At 35.4% G+C, this 15,408-nt stretch overlaps 1 protein-coding gene across 1 annotated transcript in view; it reads right to left on the minus strand.

The window, feature by feature from the left end:
• The window catches only part of LOC130051021 (organic cation transporter protein-like), a 32,573-nt gene that overhangs the window by 11,154 nt on the left and 6,011 nt on the right, over positions 1-15,408 (minus strand). Inside the window, exons 2-6 of the mRNA XM_056152158.1 lie at positions 13,212-13,407; positions 11,272-11,372; positions 10,873-11,027; positions 3,912-4,080; positions 2,526-2,747 (exon numbers count right to left, since the gene is read on the minus strand). Coding sequence (XP_056008133.1) covers positions 2,526-2,747; positions 3,912-4,080; positions 10,873-11,027; positions 11,272-11,372; positions 13,212-13,407 — 843 coding nt within the window. The remainder of the gene's footprint in view (positions 1-2,525; positions 2,748-3,911; positions 4,081-10,872; positions 11,028-11,271; positions 11,373-13,211; positions 13,408-15,408) is intronic.

Raw genomic sequence — 15,408 nt, forward strand, 5'->3', positions numbered from 1 at the left:
ATCGATTTTCACGAAATTTTCAGGAAAGATGTCTTTTGGTGACGAGACTTTGCTTGCAAAATTTCGTGCTTGACGTCACTTCCGGTCAGGAGTTATCTCTCTTTTAGTGACTTTTTGAAGGGCCTTGTTGTCCACACATCTCCTCCGTTAGTTTTGAAGCTAGAGTCTTGAAATTTCTACACAAGATAGAGTAAACATTTTAGAAGATTTGTGGGGGATTCGATTTTACCGGAGGCGATTTGCCTAAACGCTCGCCTGGACCTGAAAAAATGGATGCCAAAAATTTTCGCCGATTTCGGCGATTTTTGACCTTTGATCTCCAATATCTTTTTTCTTGCAAATATTTTGTTAAGACATGTAGAACAAAAGTTGTGCACATTTACAAGATCTTTTCGAAAATATCAAGATTTAGGGGCTAGCCCTTTAAATTAGGGATCTAGAAGGGCTCAAAGTCTAGATCAAATATCTCAAAAATCGTTAATATTTTGGTATAAGTCAAAGAACAAAAAATGTTCATCTCAACAATCCAAATCTATTCATATAAAAATTTAGGTCATATGTTACGTAATAAGGGATTTTAAGGGCCAAAACCATAAATTTTTTACCCCTTGTATCTCGAAAACGACAAATATTTTGAAAAGCAATAAAGAACAAAAGTTGTTCAGAATGATGATCTGAACAATATGCATATTTCGTTTTTACCCTATGTGGCCCCATTAGGGAGCTACAGTTTGGCCCCTAAAAATTACTTCTAGAAATAACTCGAGAACGGTAAAGAATTTCTAAATACTTGTTGAACAAAAAATGTTTGAAATGTCATGACTTTTCTTACGATATCAAGCAAAACGGGCTGACCCTTTAAATTAGGGGCCCAGAAGGGTCCAAAGGTTTATGAGAATATCTCAGAAACTATTAATATTTTGTAATAAGTCATTGAAGCGGAAATGTTCATCTAAACGAGCTTGTTCTTATCAAATCAAAAAGTAGGTCATATGTTACGTAATAAGGGATTTTAAGGGCCAAAATCATAAATAATTGACGCCTCATATCTTGAAAACAACAAATATTTTGAAAAGCATTATTGAACAAAAGTTGTTCAGAATGATAATGTAAACAATATGTACATTTCGTTTTTTCCCTATGTGGCCCCGTTAGGGAGCTACAGTTTGGCCCCTAAATATTTCTTGTAGAGATAACTCGAGAACGGTAAAGAATTTCTAAATACTTGTTGAGCAAAAAATGTTTAAAATGACAAGGCCTTTCTTACGATATCAAGCAAAACGGGCTGGCCCTTTAAATTAGGGGTTCAGAAGGGTCCAAATGTTTTTGAGAATATCTCAGAAACTATTAATATTTTATAATAAGTTGTAGAAGCGGAAATGTTCATCTCAACGAGCTTGATCTTATCAAATCAAAAAGTAGGTCATATGTTACGTAATTAGAGATTTTAAGGGCCAAAATCGTAAATATTTGACGCCTCATATCTTTAAAACGACATATTTTTTGAAAAGCATTATTGAACAAAAGTTGTTCAATGTGTCATAACCTATCGATCAATATCAAAAAATGGGTCTGTGGGCCTCATGGCTCGCCTGTAGAGTCGATTTTTGTCGATATCAGTCGATTTCAAAAACTTGTAACTGGTAAATATTTTGTAAGGACATATTGAACAAAAGTTGTTCAGTTTATCGAGATCTATCGATTGATATCAAGAAATAGGCCTATGGTCCTAATGGCTCGCCTGTAGAGTCGATTTTTTGTCAATATCGGTCGATCTCAATAACTTTTTACAGGTAAATATTTTGTAAAGACATATAGAACTAAAGTTGTTGAGTCTATAGAGGGCTAACAAATGACATCAAGAAATAGGCCCGCGGGCCTTATGGCTCGCCTGGAGAGTCGAATTTCAAACGAATTTCACCGCAACTTTGCTTCAGAAGCTTATGATATGAAAAATTGATTATATCTAAAGTGTCTTAAAGTCGGAAACTAAATTGGGACTCATTTGTCTTTTTTTTTTTTTAACTCCGAGTGCATCAACAAATCGGACGGAAGACCTACTCGTTGCTCGCAACGAGATTGTGTCTAGTTGTAGTTATGTTTGGATATAGTATAATTACAGTCCTTGAATGATTTTGATTACTTCTTTCACCTGATCAAGACAGTATATAAGAGGGGGTGCTTTCTCCTAGGCACCTGATCCAACGTCTGACATGTCCAAGACTCCTGTTTGCCCTTCTGTTATTTTTTAAAACTTTTATATGATTTATGAGATTGATCACTGTTACGTGTTCATAAATCCTTCTGTGCAAATCATAGAATTGAAAGTAGGACAAAGGAGCACCCCTAAAACATCAGAGACTGGATCAGGTACCTAGGAGGAAAAGTGAACCTGCATAAGATATGTACATGGACACAAAATGTATTCCAGTTTCAGGTGTCTAGGAGGAAAAGTGTACCTGTATAAGATATGTATATGGAAACAAAAGGTACTCCATTTATTAACAATTCGTAATAAAACTTACCAGTTACTGATAACTATCAAAAGTCTTCTAAGAAGAATTTTAGAGCGAAGTAATTCCTTCAAGATAATCATCATGCCTGGATCCGAATCTTGTTTGATCTTGTAAGCATCAACTTTCGTCTGAACCTTGTTGACTTTCGCCATTTTGGTCAGTATTTTGGACGCCTCCTCTGTTCGTCCCCTAGCCGTCAGCCATCGAGGAGATTCCGGTAAAAGGCCTGGTCTTAATTTAAGCAGATATATTTCATCGTTAATTCATAAATTAGAAAATCATCCGAAATGCTTGTTTTGGTTTCTCATTCAAATCCATTCATTATGAGGAAAAATATAGTTTCTCTGATAGGAAATATGAATAATAAAGTAACAAAAAATGATGAGACGATTTGTAGAGATAAAAAGCAGATTGTAGATTTCCATTGGACAAGTGAAAATACCAAACAGTTATCGATTTCATAAATCCAATAAAGATCAGATAATTAAAAGTCGAACAAACACGGACCCTTTGACATATCAAAAGTGGGATCAGATGCCTAGATGGAGTAAGCGTTTCCTGTCGACCGGTCACACACGCATGAACCATGTATCCTGATCAGGTAAACGGATAATTTGTAGTCATAATCGGCATGTAGTTTCATATGGTAAAATGCTGTTTTTAGTTTTTCTAAAAGTTAAAAATATCTGTTTCATAACAGTTTTATCAGAACTAAATAAAAGTGCGAAGCACTTTTATGTAAATCTGTGAGTAAAATTTCCAGAGTTTACACATCGAAAAATTCTTCAAAAAGAATGTTTTATTCTTATAATTCCAATTTGTCCCCTGTATTATCAATTTCGAAAAAAAAAATGAATAGTTTCCCCGCATTATGTTATTTGTTTTCAGGCGCGTATGTATACATGGCGATTTTGGATTTATTGATGTGTAAATTCTTGTTTAGATTTATTTTTGTAGAATCAAAACAGTTGTAATAAATAAAATTCGAATTATATTAATATGATAGTATAGAAGGAAATTAATTGTTTTGCATTTTTTTAAATCTAAAGTCTTTATACAGCCTGTCATTAAGTCGAATTCTAACTTGCATCTTTCATACACATGCAAGGTAGTTTTTTTTAATGTTTACCCCATCAAAACACAAGGTCACGATGAGTGTGACCAGTCAACAGAAGATGATCACTCTTCGATGATCTTAGGCAGCTGATCACATCTGGTGTTTTCAATGGTCCTCTTTTGTTCCATTCTCAATTTTGTAGTCCTTATAGATTTGTGAGATTATTCACTGCTTACTATTTTTACCCTTTTCATGAACCATTTCACACATAATTAAGGGTGGTTAACGTTTAATGAAGATGTATTAGAAATTACATGCTTATATAGATAACTTCTCACATCCAAAATATCAGGTTATAGACGGTAGGTAGCGCAAGAAACAGCATCACGTAGAACCAATCCCTCTCAAAATACACCAACAGGATCATTAGAAATTGGCCAAGAGACCAGAACACATCTGGTAGGGTGACTGTAATGATTCTTTCCTTAGAGCCGACTAATTCTAAAACTGTAATCAAGAAAAGAAAGTTTTTATACGTATTTATCTATATACCTCTCTACATGTAAAACTTATACGGTGCCGATGTTGATGCACCAGATGCGCATTTCGACAAATAATGTCTCTTCAGTGATACTCAAGCTGAAATAGTGTAAATCCGAAATAACAATAAACTTGTAAGAACTAAAAAGAAAAAGAGAGTGCCAAAGACTTTAGTCAAATTCGTCTAAGGATCAGAGCTATGCATGAAGTAGATAATCCTTAATTTTGAAATGAATTTCTAAATTTTATCATAGCAATTAAATATACATCCGTATTATTGAATTTACGTGTAACGAGAATTTTCTGCGATAGAAATATATGCAATTTTCTGCAATAGAAGTATTTGCAATTTGATATCGTAAAGGTAACAAAATGCATTTCTGTTTGAATTATACATTATCCATATATATATATATATATATATATATATATATATATATATATATACATATATATATATACATATATTTTGCCATTGTAATTTTCCCTTTAAATGCCGCTAAAATGGATAACCGCAGAAAATGCCTGTTACAACATTTCTTTATTTATATTCTCTTTTATCGGAGTATAATTTGAAAACAATTCTAAACACATTCTTGAAATATTTCAGTGTTACCGGTCTTTAATCGTGTTTAATTATCATAGCAACAAATCACAAGATTAAAACATTTGGGGAAAGTTAAGAGACTAATAATGAAATTATCTAGTTCGTCAATAGAACCTGTCATTGGGTCAAATACTGTCTGACGTGTTTCATACCAATTGTTAGGCCGTTCTTGGCACACTGATTTTGACTACGCATAGTTCCGTTTACCTGATCGGGATATAGGGCGCACGGCGGATGTGAGCGGTCGACAGGGGATGCTTACTCATCCTAGGCACCTGATCCCAACTCTGGTGTGTCCAGTGGTCCGTGTTTGCCCAACTATCTATTTTGTATTGCTTATAAGAAGTATGAGATTGATCACTGTTCGTTATCTTCATCTTTCATTAATAGTACTTTAGAAATAACAGTGCCGTGATGATTTCAAATATCTCTCGCGCACAAAGCAACTGTTATGTTTCCTTTATAGTCATTGTGACGTCGTAGTATTATTGCGTATGTAGCCTTGCATTACGCTGCTATGATACAACTAAAAAGCCTGAAGAAGACCGGTAACAAGGTTGAAATATGAAAGGTGAAGATAACGAACTGTTATTTATGTATAGCACAAACATTGCGATGCACTCTTAAATGAACACCCAAGTGAACAAATGTATGTATCTGACATAAAGCGAAGAAGATTCACTATATTTATGGGTATCCAATAATATGATATATAAGTAATAAGTTCTAACAGCAAAGTGTTGGATCCACAAAGTATATAAAGGGTCAACGTCAAAAATTATAAAAAGCCCTAAAATGACTAACGACACAAAGAATTAGATTGTCAAATTTTCCGGACGACCAGCGCCTTTATCAGGATTACCGAAAAGTTTATATGAGATTACTACAAATGTTTCTACACTGAAAATTTACATGTTAATTGTTTTCGTCTATAGCTTATTAAAGTATACTAGAGAGCGAATTAAGACACGCCATATTCGTCCAATGAACTGATCTATGATGCACGAAGTAGTAATGCGAGACTTTATTGATCTCAGGTAAGACGAGTTAACTAATTTTAGTAATCAGTGCAAAAATGAAGTAGTATTCGGTGAGATTCTCTCGTTACTGTCCACTAAGAAGGATACAAACAAAAGATAAAAGAAATACAGATATTTCATCAATAAATTAGTAAAAAGAACAACGAAAAAAATCCAAAAGTCTCTACAAAAGAAGAAAACACAACTTGCTGTGACCTTCATTTGAAATTAAGATTTATTAACGACATTTTATTTATTGACGGTGATAATATTAATCCATATGTCGATTCGATATACTCTCGTGAACTCAAAATAAAATAAAACACCCTTTCTTCCACATCTGCTTCACGCTTGGATATGCTATTGAACATACATATTAACGGCAAACTAAGAAGGCAACTTGATGACAAACAGGATAACTTTTATTTTTCCATCGTCAGCGTCCCATATTTATGTAGCAATATTATATTCTCACCTGAATATGGTTTTTATTATCTGCACTGATTTGATACAGAAGGGTTTGTTCTGTGTATGATTTTTTAAAATAGAGACAGGCTACTGCCATTTAAGGTGATGGTGCAGGGGTTTCTTGTTTAATAGTCATTATTTTGCAGATTCTGTGATCGTTATAACGATGTAATTTACCAATACAACCTGTCATGTGGTCAAATATTGTCTGACGAGTTTCATAGCAATTGTTAGGCTGTTCCTTGCACATTGATTTTTACTACGGGTTATTCCGTTTACCTAATCAAGATATGGGACACATGACGGGTCTGATCGGTCGACAGGGAATGCTTACTCCTCCTAGACATCTGATCCCATGGTATATCAAGAGGTACCGAGTTTGTCCCACTCTTAAATTTGTATCTTTTATAGGTGTTATGAGATTAATTACCTTTTCATAGTAAACAATATGGATCGACTCATGAGTCAGAGGTTTACTGTAGCAGCTAAGAAAGTCAAATAATCATTAGATATCCCAATACTGATAATATCCCAATACTGTGAATCGACTCATAAGTCAGAGGTTTACTGTAGCAGCTTAGAAAGGCAAATAATCATCAGATATCTTAATACTGTTAATATCCCAATACTGTGGATCGACTCATGAGTCAGAGGTTTACTGTTAATATCACAGTACTGTTAATATCTAGGATAGAAGGGTCAAATAGAATATTATGTTCTTGGCACACCGATTTTGACTGCGGATAACTCCGTTTACCTGATCAGGATATGGGGCTCACGGCGGGTGTGACCAGTCAAAAGGGGATGCTTACTCCTCCTGGGCACCTGATCCCACCTCTGGTGTGTCCAGGGGTCCGTGTTTGCCCAACTATCTATTTTGTATTGCTTGTAGGAGTTATGAGATTGATCACTGTTCGTTATCTTCACCTTACATGGAATCAAAGAGTTTCGGCTTTGTCAGTTAATGGTCAAAGTAATATAGGATGCATGTAAAACACCGACAACGTTGACTAGTACACAGTCCTGTAAACCAGTATGACGTTCATCAAATTAGCGAGTGAAAATAGTAAACAGGGTTTTAAGCTAGAAATAAAATGGGAAATATGACTGTACTATTAAAGACATGATCAAAGGGGAAGATGATGCTCAGAATCTGGTAAAGGCGTAGCCATTATTCATCCTGGTGAAGTCAGCTGGTTTCTTGATACCTTGAGAGTCGAATGAACTTAGGCAGTGCATCCATAAGTTTTCAAAGTTACTCCTGTAGGCATAATCAGTATGCAAAGAACGGTCTATCAATTGACATGAAAAACGTCAGACAACATTCCACCCAGTGACAGGTTGTATTGGCAAACTAGATCATTATATCGACTATATAATTTGCATAATTTTGCCCATAAACAACTGTTGATATTCCTGTAAAATTAATGTGTTTGTCAGTATCCTACTTCGATTAAAAAATTCATCATATGCAGAACAAGCTCTTGCATATTGTATCAGTCGAGAAACATTAACATCATATGCAGGGGATAATGGAATATTGCTACATAAATAGGGGAAGTTGACGATGGAGAAACTGAACTCATCCCGTTTGTCATAAAGTTGAGTTGTTAGTTTGCTGTCAACATCTATGTTCAGTAAAATATTTAAGTACGAAGCAGATGTCACATTCATGAACAAGCACCATTAAAATACACATAAAACAAACGCATTGAGCTGGAGTCTTCTTGCAATATATACATGGAAACCTACAGTTGTTGATAGTCAAATAAAAGTTTAGTCCATGCGTGGAGGAAAATCGATCATATCATTTTGTTTCATAGCCTGTGATTTTGAACATCTTAACATTTATGATTGTAATTGTCGCAATAAGTTAGGATGAAATAAAGTGTTACTGGGTAATCGGTTATTATATATTTTTTTTTTCTAAACAGCTCATCTGCTATGTCTACTTGTGTGAAAGAAGAATATAACAAACAGTGTAACGCGTGGACCCGATATGTTTCCAGTTTTTTCCAAGACGTGAAACACTCTTGAATTTCAAATACCCGGATAAGCGGACTAAAACTAGTTCTATTGCGGCGAAATACTCTTGGAATCCGTCTGCAATATACAAGTTATATATAAGTCATTGTATTATCCAGGCCCCTACGATAACGATTTTTGAAAACAAAAAACTGCAGAATAAATAAATATATGCAAAATACAGATTGATATCCTAAACGAATGTCAATGCAGGCACTTGGGGCAGCCGTAAGGAGAAGTTGGACTTTAACTTGCATAAAATCCTTGAAGTAAAAGAAAAGATAATTTTGGCCGATTTTCAAAATCAAAATTGCCACACCTACTGTAATACGGGAAATCCGTTTTAAAGGTCATCTCCGCGGACTCGTGACATTCACATCTAATGCCGAGTGTTTGGCGATGAAACTGTCACTACCTCCTTTAACGACAAGGGTCTATCGCGACCAGGATTCGAACCCCGACCTTCTGTATGCGGGGCAAACGCTCTACCTCTACACCTAAGCAAATTACACACAGGAAAAATTAGTGTCTTTATCAAAGGATGTAAAACATCGGTCTAACGCAAGTATTCCACAATCAAAAGATTTTGTTGGGGAATTGTTTAAGATACTCTAGATGAATGAAAATATCACTATACAAAAATAAGGCAATGAGAGAGAGAGAGAGAGAGAGAGAGAGAGAGAGAGAGGGAGAAAGAGAGAGAGAGAGAGACAAACAGAGACAGAGAAAAAGAGAAAGGTACTTATTCATTATCCCCACTACAATAAATAATATTCATATACATGCTTTTCATTTGCTGAATACTAATTCAAATTCAAAACACGAATTGCCCGTATTGCTCATGATTACCATTATCATTTTCAAAATAGTGAATTTAAGAACATTCAACCCAAACATGTACGGAATTAGATTAACATGAAAATAAGGCTTTCTCATAAACATTTTAGTAATTAGGTTTGTAATAAGCTAAAAAGCAATTGACAGGGGTGCTTACTGCTCCTAGGCACCTGATCCCACCTCTGGTATATCCATCATCCCCTGTCGTCCAGTCACACCCGTCGTAAGCCCCTTATCTTGACCATAGGGTTCTTAGAGAAAACCCATTTACGATAGAATGATCCCCATGTGATGGTACAGTTTTTTTGCAAACATCTTTTTGAAATCAAAATTTGCACATGATAGAAATATATCTTTCAGAAGAATTTTATTCACTGGATAGAATAAAAAATCTGGTACACTATTGGTAGTGAAAACGTTTATATTTTCCAAAGATAATGAATTATCTAAAATAAAAAGAAATCTTGTCAAGGGTATTAACTCCTATGCTGGTATTTCCTCTACTGGTTGTCTATTATACATTGATTTCCCCAATATCCACAAATAATTTATAGATATTCATGAATTAGCAGTTTTTCTAAACCTTTGTCATTTAAACAAATTTATATCTACTTTTCTTATTCTATTTTACAAAAATGTGCGATTTTCTTCTGTTGATCTATACTTCTGTTTTCGAATGTCTGACATCTTGAAAAAGGTGGCAACATATACATTTTCTTTGGTTATTAATCAAATTAAACTATACTGAGTGAAAATTAATACAGGTTTTCCACATTCAACCATTAATATTTGTACGTCACACGAGGGTGAAGCTACCTTAAATACTTTAGCAAAAATATTTGGCGTATACTTACTCATACGTGAAAACTGAAACTGAGAATTGGTTACCTTATTTAGAATTCTTACATTTCTGGGCGAAAAACAATGATAATATACAAATGTCCCATTGTATTTTGAATAATCTTTAAAAATTATTAACAACCGACGCCAGACAACCAAGCTTCATAAATGTCAAATATTCTACGAGAAACTGACTCGGATTCCATGAATTTAATGTCTGGAAAATCCAATACCTATATGAACTGCAAATCTAATATTTAATATGCCACACTCCCCAACAGTGGGAAAAACTGAAGGACAAATCAACAGACTTAAAGATGGACTAAGGGTCCATGAGCAACAGTTTAGATATCCCAGTGTGCGGAGAAGTCCTTGCAAATTGGTGGAGTGGCAAAGGATCAATTCAAGTTAACAAAAAGCATGTGGTGTCTTTTATTTCGAGCTCACTGGGATATATCGAATCGATATGTTAAGGATTATGAGTATCATTTATTGATGAAACGTCGTCGATATACTTGTATCTTAATGTCGAGTTGAACGTCACAGTCAGAATTCTTTTCTTACGATTCTGCCTCGTTATAGTATAAAATCAGGTCAACTAATAATGGAGCACAATTTATTCCCATCAGACTTTGTTGTAAAATTCAACGTTTCTGACTCAGTAGTTCTTGAGATTTCTAAATAACTGCATCCTATTTTCTGTCTTTTCTTCATTATCTCCCTTTCGAAGGGGGCATTGATATTGCTTTGAACAAACTTGAATCTCTTTCACCCAATAATGATTTGGCAAGTTTGGTTGAAATCGGTTCAATGTTTCTGGAGAAGAGTTTGAAAAATTGAAAAGTTTATGAACGACGGTCGACGAGAAACACATATATTAACAGGCTACCAGAGGGACTCATGTGACATAAAAAGTCAGCTGAACTGTTGACGTAAATCCACATACTTGGCATACCCACCCACCTGTAGTATAATAGACCTGGAAGAATGCCAAGGAAAACATTCCTTCGAAAAACCGCAACGTTGCAAACATTGGCAAGGTAGAGGAAAACGGAATAGCAAAAACAATTCCTATCTGGAGTGTACACACCATTCTTACCATGAATCGCCTCCCCACTCTGATTAAAAAGAAATTATATTGCATGAGGTAGTCCACGTATCTAATGATTTGAACAAATGATCGACGTGGCGATGATATGAAATGTCGATTTACATGAATAAAAATAATTTGATTCTTAAAGGATACGTGTACCATCACATTGGTTTACATTCGTTTATCTTAAAATGGCAAAACTTTCAATTCATATTGCAAAAAATTGATATTGCAAAACATGTTGGTTTTTTTCTCTTTGCATAACATACACATCAGCTAATTGCGATATCACAGACGCCATGAGAAATCCCACCATATACGCGATCTTAACGTGGGATCTGAGGTAAAGATTGTCACACACCAAGTTAAACTGTAAAGAAAAAAAATACTGAAATCAAAAAAGGAAACAAGTGCTAATCAATTAGACACATATTTGATATATGACGATTGCACCGAATTTTGCAAGATGTTGTCTTGGTGTCTAATCTATTTTTGTGTTTCTTTATCTATCTATTTGTCATGATTGTCTGACACCTCATTAAAATAAGCAGCTTCGTGCAATATGTTTATACGTTATGAATTACTTTTTGTGGTAGTCTTTATAGGAGTTTGAGAATGATAACTGTTCGTTATCTTCACCTTTTACATATATATTTGTATAACATTCAAAATAGAAAAGTATAATCTTGTCAATACTAGTGTCTATATAATTTTCTATCCCTCTATATATCTAAAGGTCCATCTACCTATCTAATTATGATTAATTTGATTTAGTATTGTCTGTTGGAATTCCCATGGGCACAAATTGTGCTCCATTGTTAGCTGACCTGTTTCTATATTCATATGAAGCAGACTTTATCCAAAAACTTCAACGCGAGAAGAAAAAATATCTCGCTGTCGCCTTCAATTCGACATTTAGATATATCGATGACGATTTGTCTATCACAAATAATACCTGACATTCATATGTCGATTTGATATATCCCTGTGAGCTCGAAATAAAGGACACCACAGAGTCGTCCACTTCTGCTTCATTATTAGATATTTTATTGAAAGTAGACATTAACGACAAACTGACAACTCAACTGTATGACAAACGGGATGATTTCAGTTTCTCCATCGTCAACTTACCATATTTATGTAGCAATATTCCATTATCACCTACATATGGTGTTTATATATCTTAACTGATTCGATGTGCAAGAGCTTGTTCTGCGTATAGTCAGTTTTTAAATCAAGGTAAGCTACTGATAAACAAGTTGATGGTACAGGGGTTTCAACAGTTTCGATTGAAGTCAGCATTTCGCAAATTCTATGGTCGTTATAACGATCTAGTTCATCAATACAACCTCGCATTGGGTCAAATGCTGTCTGACGTGTTTCATACCGATTGTTAAGCCGTTCTTGGCACACTGATTTTGACTGCGGATATCTCCGATTACCTGATCAGGATATAGGGCTCACGGCGGGTGTGACCGGTCAACAGGGGATGCTTACTCCTCCTAGGCACCTGATCACACCTCTGGTGTGTCCGGGGTCCGTTTTTGCCCAACTATCTATTTTGCATTGCTTATAAGTGTTATGAGATTGATCACTGTTCGTTATCTTCACCTTGCATTATACATATTATTATATGTACTCTATTTCTAGTTGAAAGGTGAAGATAACGAACAGTGATCAACAGTAATCAATTTCATAACTCGGATAAGCAAAACAAAATAGAAATATATATTAGTTATGAGATCGATCACTGGTCGTTATCTTTGCATTTCATATGGTTAAGCCCGTTATGCTAGCTTCACTGTGTAACAGGGAGGTTGTGAGTTCGAGGCCCATTCGTGCCATGGTCGCGTCAAATCTAAGACGTTAAAATAGTGATTACTCTTTCGCCAAACGCTCGGTTTTTGAAAATTAAAATTACGTGTGTTTCGGATATGACCTTAAAAACAACAGAGGTTCAGTGTAGTGACAGGCGTTAACACGATAAAGAATCCTCACTGCTACGACCTGGTGTGATAAACGTAGGTCTACATTTGTGATATTTTACCTTCAGCTGGTGACGTCTCTATTAGAGTAAAACATTCTCGACGGGACGTAAAACAATCAATCAATCAATCTTAATACGGTTAAATGATTTGCAATTCCAAAGTACCAAAGGAAGTACAAATCTCACTTTCTTAATTGCATGTTTATAAACAAAATAACTCACGTCTGACGTTACAGTCCGCTTGAATTGTGATTGGTCGTACACCCATTCGGAACACTTCGTCTCTGTACCATTAATCAGTATGGAACACTTTGAGAAGGTACCATCGGGGTTTCTTGGTATTGTTTTATTGATAATCTCTAGATGTGTCTCCGACTGTACAGCAAATGTATCATTCTCGTGAAATGGAAGCTTGCATCTAGGTATAAAGGTTAAGTAAATGTTCAAAACTTTGTTAACTTTCACACAGTCATAGGGTTACCCTCAATGAAAGATGAAGATAACGAACAGTGATCAATCTCATAATTCCCACAAGCAATACAAAATAGATAGTTGGGCAAACACGGACTCCTGGGCTCACCAGAGGTGGGATCAGGTGCCTAGGAGAAGTAAGCATCCCCTGTCGACCGGTCAATAAAACGTGTTTTACTCATACAGATATGTAGCACACTAGTTTGATTCTGCTGAACAATTTAACACAATGAATAGCTATAACTGAATCAAATGAGTTAACCATTTCCTAATTACTTCATTACCCACAATGAACTTCTACTTCCTGTAAGAATTTGTAGCAAGGAATTCAGGGATGAATCCAATATTTACATTGTCTGGACTGCTTATTAGTGCTTGCGTATTGTTTCTAATTTCTATAAACGTACTCGTCATTAGTTTAAGTAAAGAAATCTGCGCAACATATAAGACAGCATTTCGCAAATTATATGGTCGTTATAACGATCTAGTTTACAATACAACCTGTCATCGGCAAAAAAGCTGTCTGACGTATTTCAAACCAATTGTTAGGCCTTTCTTTACAAACTAACTGTGACTACGAACTACTCACGGCGAGTATGACCGGTCAACGGGAATGCTTACTCCTTCTAGGCACATAAATTTGAGGTGCAACTTTGAAGAATTTGGTCTTTTGAAAGTGAATTTGTAATAAACATGTACATGTAAGTTGAATTACCAAATGTAAAATTAAAATCAACTTCATTTAGAAATGATTATAATAGCAAGCTTTACAAACAAAGGCAATGTTGCTTTGTCAGTTGGAACCAGGTCTACTACACAGTAGGATAAATGGTATGTACTTTTGTTTTAATGTGTCTAATACGGGATTTTTATATTCCTCTTATACGTTTATTCATTCTTACAAAGTTTCAAGTTTTTCTTTTACGTATATAGTCCATTGTCTAGACATATCCAACAGAACTCATAATAGAGATGAAAATCTGTCATCAATTCATAGATTAGGGTTCTCATTTTCGACTATATTATCCCGTGGGGATCCGGCTTAAAATAGGTCCTCAGTACCCCTTGTTTGTCGTAAGAGGCGACAAAATGGGGCGGTCCTTCGCATGAGACCGAGACACCGTCTCACAGCAAGTGTGGCACGATAAAGATCCCTTCCTGCTCAAAGGCCATAAGTACCGAGCATAGGCATAACATTTGCAGCCCTTCACTGGCAATGGTGACGTCTCCATATGAGTAAGATATTCTCAAGAGGGACGTTAAACAATATCCAATGAACCAATCGACTGTATGAACATCACCGGTATTGACATGTCCAGCTAGATTATAGTTGAAAGAAGAATTTTCCTTTTGATTAAAACGTTTGGCTGCCATAATAGAAGTAAATCTGCAGTGAATGCGAGTGTGGCCTTGAACTTGAATTATAATGGAATATATGACTAAACATTTCTATGACAAAAATGTTAATGTTAACAGGATATATTCCCTTGTAAGTAAAGGACTCAGTGCGTTTGGGGCCAAATTTGGCCGCGTGTTCAAATTAAAAGATATCCCTCAAAGTTCTTTAATAAGGTATATGTTTTTATAAAATGATTATCATATGTCCGTAAGGAGCTTTATTTTCATATAATACATACGTAAATACAGTATAGTTTACAATAACTTTGTGCCATTTTGACGTTACTTTTTGCGACGTCATGAACAAGAAGGCTGTGTCTTATTATTATTAGTTTTTGGCAAAAATAAAAGTGCATTGATACGGCGCGGTATATAATAACGAGAGGGTATGTTATATACAGTGGCAGAAATGGCGAAGGTATGCACAGTGTAACGATACTTTTTGGTACATAGCCTCGTCATTCGCGCAACGCTTTGCAACCGCGTGCGGAGACTGCACCTTTTTAGGCTGATTCCGGGACCGTTTCGTTGTTGCATAGAGTGCCGTATC

This window comes from Ostrea edulis, chromosome 10, assembly GCF_947568905.1.
Source record: "Ostrea edulis chromosome 10, xbOstEdul1.1, whole genome shotgun sequence".
Lineage (NCBI taxonomy): Eukaryota > Metazoa > Mollusca > Bivalvia > Ostreida > Ostreidae > Ostrea > Ostrea edulis.